A 10,859-nucleotide genomic window follows, 5' to 3' on the forward strand; every position below is an offset into this window, starting at 1 on the left:
ATCCCTTGGTAGCTCATTTAAGAAGAGGACAGACATAGCATGTAGACCATATAACAAGAAATGACACAAATATTTGGCACAGTAACTAGTCAGTAGGCAGCCTCTAGGCTACTACACGTGTTCGTGCTTGAAGCTCTTAATTTGAAAGTCCTGACGGGACACAGACCGGTAGTGCTGCTGATGACAGTGTGTTGACGCCTCCTTGTGTGAGAGGCTGATCCCCTCACTCACTTTCTCAGTGCTGCTGCTCCACAGACAGACAGTCCTGACCCGGAATAAGAGGCTTACCTGCCCCGCCGCTCCGCTCCGCTCTGTGTCGGTGGATTGTACGACTGAACTACACTGGTTTATTGGAGCGACGCCTCGGTCTGTGGACACGACTTCAGGTAAATATCACTGATAAACCTACCTGTCCGTTGATTTTGTTAAACTTTTTTTCTTTTCTTTCTTTCATTTCATTTCATTTCTTCTTTTTTTGTATCGCGACTCGTGTGTAAATGTGGTCAGTGGACGCACCACGGTCTGTGGCCGCTGCCTACCTGTTGAATAGAGCCATTGTTTTCTATTATATTACCAACAAAAAGAGGGAAAACGACCAGAGGAACGTTTTATTTGTCAACATAAAAGCATCTGCTACACTGAGTGTGACACTCCCTTTAGTGTCAGCGTGAGCAGCGTGTGAGACAGATGTAGAGGAGAGAGAGAGAGAGGCTATACCTGAATAATATAGGCGACACGTTTCTTATTATTGACTTGTGATCACATAACAGCAACTCTCAACTCAGTGGTGGTGGTCGTTATTTATTTATTTTTTGAGTCACAGCCAATGGGAGTTCTTGGTTGTGGCATTTCTTCTATTAATAGGCCTATCCAGATTAGTTTTACCCAAGTTTGTAGCTATTGGAAAGTGTGAGTGAGTCCGGGTTATAATGGTTTAATAACTAAGCAGATTAGGTGTTGGAGGAGCGCTCAGATGTGGAGCGCCCCGGCTGGCTGCTCCTGTGAGAAAATCCCCAAAAAGGAAGTCATGATCATTGTTGAGGAAATATTACACAATTTGGAAACACGTCCAATGAGTCAGGGTGGCGATTACACTGCTACCTGTGCTGCTCCAGGAATTAAAACAAAAAACAAAACAAAACAAACCCTCTGTCTTGCCAGAGACAGGATGTCAGGATGTAGCTGGGGGGTTGGTGTCCAGATGTAATCTGAGATAATGAGCCTTATGTTTATGGACATTTCGCCTGAATTTCTTTCTCTTTATGATCTACAGCTGAGTTTCATCCTAAAGCAGGGCGCATGGCTCCTTTTGATGTGTGATTGACAAGAGGATTGGCCGATCAGACCCGCGGGTGATTGAAAATAGACCTGTGACTGTCAGTGCGGATTAGACTAGAAAGACACTGTTTGGTTTGCTCCACTGGTAGCCTACCAATCAGTCGGGCGGCGAGACGGTCTTCAGGAGGACAGGGATGATCTCACAGACTGCAGTTACACAACAGGGAGAGAGAGGAGAGAGGCTGAACTGGACTCACGTCTTTGTCTTTGCGCCTCAACAGTGGTTAGATAGAGGGATCTTCATTTGTTGTTGGCATCCATGATATAAGTAGCCTACAGAAGAGAGGGAGGAAGTCAGAAAGAGAGATGCTGAAATCGCTTCTCAAAGCCGGAGGGAGGCCCAGAGGACTGAGATGACTCACAGGGTATTGCACTGTATAAATATGAAGATTTACTGGTAGATTATAGTAGCCTAAAGTCTGGAAATAAAACACATCAGGGCTCCACAGAAAAATTAGTCATCACCAACTCACATCACTGCCAGACACACGATAGTGAAACTCTGAGGGAGCAGACACATCAGAGAGGACACAAAATTTGTTTGCGTCTATGGTAGCTAAAAACAAACGGATTAGCAGACAAGCAAAAGGCATTTTTTTTGTCAACAACCGCCTGCTGTGTGCGCAATTACGCGTGACGCAAGACCCCGCGGATGACAACAACAATGTAAGGAGCGCGCATTGGGGCGTGTGTTTGTCCTATAGAAGATGACAGGGCCCACGGGTGGCTCCACCGGGGCTCTGTCCTGCTTTAATGGAGACAGGCAGCAAATGGAGCCTGAGAGCAGAAACAGATGTCAGATCAGCCTCCACTGTGGCCGATGATTGCATCACCAGCACTGTCCCAATTTCCAGCTCCCAGCAAAGGTGATGCATGGAGGACATGGGACACCGACTCTGTTTAAACTGAAGCATTTTAACTACGGTGACCTGCAAGGAGCAATGTGATGTCTGCTTGTCTGGAGAGAGAACATCTCTTCTTCTAAGGGATGTTGAAGGGCTCAGACTTTATTTGAGCGTTAAGGTCAATTACTTTTAGGTTATTGGGCCTCAGGGATCAGGCTCTTATAGTACACTATAGATTAAGTCTCTCTCTGTGTGTGAGAGCAGAATAGACCTGGGAACCTTAATGACTGAACTGTAGGACAAACATGCAACTCATGCCTCACTGACACCGGAAAGCTTCTCATAGGGCTGTGTGTGTGTGTGTGACACATACGTAACATTTTCAGGATGTAAAAGTATGGTTTGTTTGAAATTGTAAAATTACACAAGTAATTATCTCATATTAAAATTGACTAAATGTCAGCCTGACCCAGCCCAGAGCCTGGGAATGTGTTGGGGTGACCCTCCGCTGATTAAATTTCCTCAGAAGAACAACCTACTTGCTGTCACTGATGTGGAAGTTAACACACCATGTCCTCTGCTTCAGCCCTATGTTGCTCACAATGCTTTTTGAGTGAAAACAGGACAAAGAAAAGGGATTAATATTGTAATTGTGGACCCATTATGGAGTTGTTAAGCCATTAATCAGTGGACCATGGCTACACAGTTAAATTGCAGGAATGAATGAGGTAAAATTGTTATCTCTCAACGAGACACCATTAAGTCATCTGTCAGATCCAGAGTGATGAGAACACATTTTCAACAGCACTACAAAAAAAGTACCAAATCAACTCAATTAATCAATGATCGACAAAACAGTCAGTCTACTAGAGAGGATGACATCACAATAAAAAAAAACATTGGTTTCAACTGGATTTTCAAGCCCTTTCAGACAAAGTTCAACATGAAACAACCTGCAAACCACGCAGCGAATGTTTTCAAGTCACTTCATGAAAAACAAACTCTGTCTAACAATAAAGCTCCTGTATTTCTATTTGTAGTTAATCGATTCATTGTTTTTCCTGGTGTTGAACTGTCAAAAAGAATATCTGCCACACCTCAAACAGCACAAAACTCAGTTTGAAAAGATATAAAATGATGCAACAGAAACGTTTAACTTATTTTTTTCCTCATTCCACAGCTCATATAGCCTCTGTTGTCAGAGGAGCAAGATCTGTTCTCAGCTGTGCAACTCAGAGTCATTGTTGATGCGTCTGATGTAACATATGATTTAAGGTGAAACACTGGTTCCACGTTAGGTTTAATGATGATGGTATGTGGCAGGTCGACAGGTTTATGACAGGGTTATCTTTATTTGGATGAACTGTTCCCTTAAATATCTGTAGGGCAGATTTAATTTCCCAGCTCTCCTCTGAGTCAAACACAGTAATTAATCAATGGAAAATCAATCAGTGTTGAAATGTAACCGAAGCCGTCACCTTTCTGAACTAGTTCTAACCGGTTCACTACACTGTTATTATTTAGGTGTGTTTGTGTTGTTGTGGTCACGTGGCTTTCACATTTCACAGTCTGCTTGTTTTTGTGGACTTTAATGGAGCAAACAGAGCGTGTCCTCCCTTCATTAGGCTACATGTGATAGGTTTTTAACGCTGTTATTTGTTCCACTTCTTTGCATGACTCTGCTGAGTAAATAGAGTTATTGTTTTCTTTGGGTTTAAATGAGGGCTGGCAGGTTAATGTCTCCCTTTTTACTATTTTTAAAAACCTCATCTTTGGTAAATCTGGGGTTCAGACGTTCAGACAGTCACATGGAGAGACAGTCTGTTGTGTCATTTGTGGATAGGGTAACATTAAAATTGTAATAACAACTAATCTGCACTTTAGTACTATTTCTTCTTGAATGCTAAGATAAGCCGTCGGTTATTTAAACTCAAAACCCGATTATTTTAAGATGATTAAACCTTTTCTATCATCATACCTAATTAATTTAATTGGAAATACTTTAATGTGACGTATTATTTATGTCCGTCCACTTCTCTGAGTGTGAATGAGACTGGGAGTCCACAGCTGTGCCAGCAGCTCTGTAGCCTACAGCTGAGGCTGGTGGAAATGTCACTAGTTCGGTCATAAACCAAAGACAAAATTAAATCTTAACCTGATGAACGCACACAATGAAAGGTCCAGAGACCACAATGTTATTAATATAACCTTGTCTGGGGAGCATGAACGCCTCCGCCAAATTTAACAGAAACCCAATCCAAGAGTTGTTTGGATGTCTCAGTCTGGACCCAAGTGTTAAGTCCATAGTCTGAGAGCATGGCACCACCCGTCTTTATGAGAGCAACACAGTAAACTGAGCTGCGTTGCTTTAATAAGGACCAGTGGCAGCAGGAGAACCTCTTCATCTGGGACAGTCATGTGTATGTGTATGTGTATGTGTGTGATCACAGATGTGTGTCAGCACTGAGCTGATTACAACAGATCTACAGTGAATGTCTCTCATGGATGGACCAACTAATCTGGTGCTTGTTCCACTGGAGCCACTTCTGTCCAACTCCTGTTGGCTCAGGGTCAGGGTCAGGTTAGTGACTCAGCACTTTACTGCAGAAGATCATTACACAGAACTTAATATCTGTCATCTACTAACAATACGGTTACATCTACAACAGTTGTTTCAATAGGATATAAATGATGAGATTCAAAGTGAAACAGGCTCCTTTCACATGTTGAAATACAGGAATTTAAATCTATGAATTACTTTGGTAATCCCCAAAGGGAAATTCACGTATGGCCAAAATCTCAACAACCATCGACTTTCCAACCACGTTTATCTCAGTTTGAAACAAGAAATGTTGTCTTTATGCGTTTTAGCCTGTAAATTGCCAAATCAGTGTTTACTCAGACGATTTGTGTGGGAGAGGTTTTTTCCCAGAATTGTGGCTCGTGTATAAAATGAAACCTATTTTCCTTTTGTGCAAACTGTTAAGTGAGTTTGTCAAAGCAACTCGGAGGCTTTGTCTAAACACTGTAAACATTTAACTGTGCTTTCTTCATATATTAAGATAGTTTATCAACTTTGTGATAATGTGATTTAGTTTTTTTTTTCAGTGCAAAGTTTGAAAGATACACTGTAGACTAGATACACTGCCTCTAACCAAATATTTTGCTCATAAAAAATTTAAAGAAGGAAAAAATATGGTAGTTGGTGTTGATAGTGTGTCCCCAAGGTGTGTAACGTCATACAAGAGAAACACTGAGCAGCTCTGCGTGTTGTAATGTGAAGAGACTCCACCAAAAAATGAAATACTGCAGTGTGTCACCACTCTGAGGAAACCTGACAGCATGTTTATTCCAAAGAACTGTGAGGACATGTAAAATACAAGAGGGACATATTAACTTGAGCTGATGTTCAGCCCCAGAATGAAATCATAGAGGATGTCGGTTTACAGAAGAGTTGGAGCAGAACGTATTGAGCATAGAAAGAGTGTGAGGCTGATTATTTGAAATGATATTACTACTACTGTACCATTCAACCTCATGTCATGCTCACCTCAGACTCTCTTCTTATTTTAAACTGTCATACAACTGTCATACAATGTTAGAACAAAAAGCAGAAGTAAAAGTAAAGTCATTGAGAAATCATGGGCAAGTCGTTCAGATATATTAGAATTGTTCTAAATGTATCTTTGTGAAACTGACTCATGAGCAGAAACCTAGACCTTGCACAGAAATATTTGAATAATTAAGCAAAAATGCAGCCAAGGGATCCTTTCAAAAACAGTCACAAACTAAAGCAAAAAAATAAAATAAATAAATAATGACATTTAACAATTCTTGTTGACAGAAGTCCTACACTGGTTTGATTAAAACCCACTGAAGAATATAGATGACTCTTGAGTCTGTGTAATAAATGAAAAGGTTTGAAGTGTTATTTAATAGAAATGATCAAGTTCCAGCCATAATGTCACTCACATGACATCGCTCAGTGTCCCTCTACATAACAAGGGTCTGTCAACTGAGGGTCATAAGATAAACACCACACAGTGATTTTCTTACACTCAGAGCTCTGCTTCTTAACAACAGTGAGCATACATTCAACCGCTCAGGATCCAGACACACGTCAAGTCACAAGATCTGAAAATTACATAAGAATAAAAAACTGCATTCATGATTAAATAACTGTTAAATCTTCAGTTTGTGTGATAGAAACTTAAGACCTGATTATTTTTAGACAAATTCAAATCCAAACTTTATTTAGAAAGCACATTTCATGCAGACTCAATGTGCAATTCAACCTCATTCTCGTCCTCTGTTGAAACCAAACAAAAGCAGGTGATGGTACTCTCTTAAAGTGGCTTTTTTTGTTTAGATTTTATGTCCTAACTTAACTTTTGTTGAAGCGTGGATGTCCTTCTTTAAATGGTCACAGCCTCTTTCTGGTACTGAATATCTGAGGTTTCCCTCTCTCCTAGCATCAAACAGTGCATGTCTTTATGTTTAAAGAGTTAAATACCAAAAGGGACATGTAGGACGGGGATGGGATCACAAGATCACAGAGCCCTCAGGCTTGACCCGGGAGTCATCTCATAATTCACAGTGCTTTTCTCGGGGAAAGAGGTTTTAAGAATTTTTCACTGATAACAGGCCGCCACTTGAGACGAAGATGCAGCGTTGTGCGGCCAGGAGCTTTTAAAAAAAAAAAACAACCATTTCCATGCAGTAATTTGTGTTTCCACCAACGATGCTGATGGGTCTTGGGGAATGCGTGACCAATTTTCTGGGCTGATTCACTGACTGACTCACTGTAAGAGCAGCCTCAACGCCCACGAGTGTAACTGCAGTCACATTGTCACACAGTTTGGGGCAGGCAGACCCCGCTGAAGCAAACACTCTGGATTCTTGGAGTGTTTTCCAACATCATGTCCTCTGGCTCACTGAAAAGGAGGTTGTAAATCTCCCCCCTGCCTTCATTCCTCACTCCCCCAGCTCCTGCCTCCTCCCTTCCCCTTCGCCCCATCTATCTCCCCCCGGCTTTTCCTCCCTCCACCTCCATCCCTTTCAGCCACTTTCTGACTCGTTTTTCTCTCTGGTTTCTCCTCACAGATCTCCAGTGTTTTGATGTCACATTCCTGAAGTGTCTGAAGAATTCAGCGGACTAACCCGACAGCAGACAGAGATCATATTCTTCATCCCCTCCATCCCTCTTGCCTGAAACGGGATAAACAGGAGAGTGTGTATGTTTTGAGGAGAGGCGGGCCCAGTGTCTGCTTGGATATGGCTTTTCTGTGTATGAGAAAAAGACAGAGGGTGCTGATCTGAGGTCAAGGCCTTCCTCCTCTCCCCCCTTCACCCCCCAGAGTCACATGTCAGTGTGAGGCACAACCCCCGGAGTTGCTGTTGCTACACTGACCGACCTAAATACTTGTATACTCACTCTGAGAGGCAACACAGACTGGATCTCTCAGCTGGAAGTGGAACGATCCCACAGAGTTTCTTATCCAGTGAGTTTGCTTTGTGAGCTGCTCTGTTTGCTTTAGCTACATTTCTCCTGCTGGTGTGAAACACCCTGAGAAACCGACCTCTCCTCACACAGAGACCGATCCACCTTTACAGGAGCAAAATGCCGGCAAAGACGCCAATATACTTAAAAACCACAACTCCCAAGAAGGGAAAGAAGCTGAAGCTTCGTGACATCCTCTCAGGTGACATGATCAGCCCCCCACTGGGGGACGTACGCCACAGCGCCCATGTGGGTCCTGAGGGGGAGGGCGACATGTTTGGAGATGTGGGTTTCCTCCAGGGTAAGATGGACATGCTGCCGTCCCTGGCCCGGGCGCAAAACGGTCACTCGCGCTCGCAAAGTGTGGAGAGACGTCTGGACGATGGCTACACCGCCAAACAGGACTCGCACAGCTACGCCTACAACGGTTTCCACTACCAGCACTCCTCCACTGGCCTGCTGAAGACCACCATTTCTATGCCCGTGTTCATCGCCCATGAACAGGCCCCACCCAAACCCCCACGCCTCCACCTGGATGACCCCTCCCCTCCCTCTCTGCCCTCCCAGCAGAACTACTTCTACCAGCAGCAGCAGCAGCCGCCCACAGAGACCGGCCACAAACAGGCCAACGGCCACAGTCACACAGAAAGCCAGCAGCACCCGACTCTGTCGCTCTGTGAGAATGGCGTGGTGGGCCGTTTGGCGTCAGAGCCGTGCCGTGACATCTCCCTCTCCCCCGCCATCCGCAGGCTCGTCCCCTCCTCTGGCTCCTTCTCGGAGGTTTCCTCCGAGGACTCCATGTCAGAGACCTGTGGGCCTCTGGATGTTCGCCGGGGCCTCAGTCTGGACTCTGACGCTGGCCTGAGCAACGAGGATCTGAGGAGCGAGCGCAGCGAGTCTCCCTGTACGGCCTTTCATCCAGTCGGTCTCACAGCCTCGTCCAATGTGTCACGATCAGAGTCGATGGCAGGGTTAGACCTGGATCTGGGGCCGTCCATCCTGGAGGATGTCCTGAGTATCATGGACCGCTACAAGGCTGTGGACGATCGCTGTGAGCTGTGAAAGTAAAGACTGACATGATTTACAGATATTTTTTTATACATGGGTTAATATATCCTTAAAAACTGTGAGACAAAGAGACTAAAAGAGGACATGGCATGGAGCAGTGTGAAGTGCAGGTGGAGAAAATGACAGCTGAGTTTAAAGGAGGCATGTGGACATGATAGTGCTGAGACGAGATGACAGCAGGCGGGGCCACAGGCTGGTCCTTAGGAGCCTTTTCAAAGCTGAAGCTCAGACTCATAAACACTCAGACTGTCGGACGATAATGAGCAGATCTGCTGTCATCTAGTTCTCATGGACCCTGGAAACACACTCCTCTTCTCTCTGGACTAAATGTCAGACACTATCCATATTGTACAGGCTGAGGATCTTCTCTCCGTGTCTCTGCTTGTTAACAGCCAACTGACTTAGATATACATGTCTAGACCGACCTGGGAAAATGGGAGAAATCACCAACTGTGAACAATATTCAGCAGCAGCAGGACTCACTTATGGTGGAAACCACAACTACTAATACGTTGTTGTTTTTTTTACAATATAGGATGTGCATTTCTTCAGTAGAGATCAGACTACACACACTCAGTCATACAAGGCTGAACTGCAATCATAAATAGATGATCTGTGCATCGTCTGTGGCCATTCACTACAATGCTTCAATTGCAGATTAAATGTGAAGAATGCTAATTTTACTGTGTTTCTGTAACAAATGAAGATATAAGCTTAAGTGGTTTCTACCTGTCCTCTAGTGTCTCTTTTGAGAACAGCAGCTCTGATCTTTCAGTGGCAGACCTCTTTCTTTAGAGAAGAGGGAAATGGAGAAAGTTTATTCCGGTAGTTAAAATTACAAAATGCTTTTTACATGTAAGACAAATGCAGCTTTGTAAATCATTTTCAGATATCGGTCTTTTTAAAAAAACACTCATCTTCCATGTTGTGGCTCACTGTCGGTCTCCCTGATATTCACTGTCTGCATTATCACAGTAGCCTAATATTCAAATGTCATTTATGCTGTATGTATCACTGTACATGTATGAATAAAAGGTTCCTATAATAATGCTTTGGATTCATTTATTAATCTTCATACACAAACACGGGTTGCAGTGACATTTTAAAACAAATTTTTATATTTAAAAAAATACTAAAAGTTTGACTTTGATTAACACAGTATAAGAAAGAGTCAGATATCTGTACACCTGTTTTGAATGTTTTACCAGAAGGGTGTGTTTTTATAGTTGCCTTAATTGTTCTCAGCATACTTTTCATATACATGCACTGAATGTGTAACTATAGATTTGTTTCTTTTGCTATGTTTTTGATATCTGCCTGAAAGCTTCATGAATCGAGGTTCTTCCTGATGGTTATTACATTTATTTCAATGAGTTTAATCAGCAGCATCATCACTGATGTATCACAGTAGGGTCTGGTTTGTAAGCTATTAGTAGAGTCTTTTATTCCTACTTCCACTGTGAATTTAAGGACGGCTGAGATGGAAGCCAATGAGGTGTCGGGTTTTGCTGAACATCACACAATAGGAAAGGCAGACAAATCCCCCAAGCCTTTTATGTAACATCTATTATCACTGTTTCAGTCAGGGGCAGGTGCTGACAGCACATGGGAAACACAAGAGGGCAGGAAGAGGACACAAGAGATTATCAAAATAAGGCAGGAAAGGTCAACCTTAAGAGGAGAACAGATGAAGGGCGTGACAGAACGTGTTATATCCATGATGGTTAGACTGAAGTTCTTAAATGAGGCACATTTGTCCAACAACCTTAAGACTCTGCAGAGGTGTGCGTTTAAATCTTCAGCAGATTCAACGAAGTCTGAGATCCAGCAGCAACAGCAACAGCAAAAATCTTCCACAACCTGAAAGTGGAGGTACAGCCAGGTGGTAGAGGCCGAGAAGCCATGTCTACACTGAGAAGGCTTCTGCTCTGTTTTGATGAGGAGGAAAGAAAATGGACAAATGGAACAAAAAAGAGTGCTGTTTCTAAACCCTGGATCTTGTAGCCTACAAATGTTTTCATTATGACTTATCTGCTACCCCCTGCTTATTTTCTCTTGCCCATGTGCTCCTTTTTTTCATTCTTTTTTTCCCTCTTTCTCTGTATACT

At 43.2% G+C, this 10,859-nt stretch overlaps 1 protein-coding gene across 2 annotated transcripts; it reads left to right on the forward strand.

The window, feature by feature from the left end:
• Positions 1 to 254: 254 nt before the first annotated feature.
• LOC146976161 (cdc42 effector protein 3) lies at positions 255 to 9,800 on the forward strand. 2 transcript variants are annotated; one of them, XM_085795716.1, is made up of 2 exons: positions 255 to 386; positions 7,287 to 9,800. In XM_085795716.1, the coding sequence occupies exon 2, from the start codon at positions 7,804 to 7,806 to the stop codon at positions 8,743 to 8,745; it is 942 nt and encodes a 313-aa protein (XP_085651842.1). In that variant the 5' UTR covers positions 255 to 386; positions 7,287 to 7,803; the 3' UTR covers positions 8,746 to 9,800. The 2 variants fall into 2 exon arrangements, with proteins under 2 accessions (XP_085651842.1, XP_085651843.1); XM_085795717.1 differs by having other exon boundaries at positions 7,295 to 9,800.
• The last annotated feature ends 1,059 nt before the right edge of the window (positions 9,801 to 10,859 follow it).

This window comes from Trachurus japonicus, chromosome 13 (genome assembly GCF_045865225.1).
Source record: "Trachurus japonicus isolate A0001 chromosome 13, Traja_1.0".
Classification (NCBI taxonomy): Eukaryota; Metazoa; Chordata; class Actinopteri; order Carangiformes; family Carangidae; genus Trachurus; species Trachurus japonicus.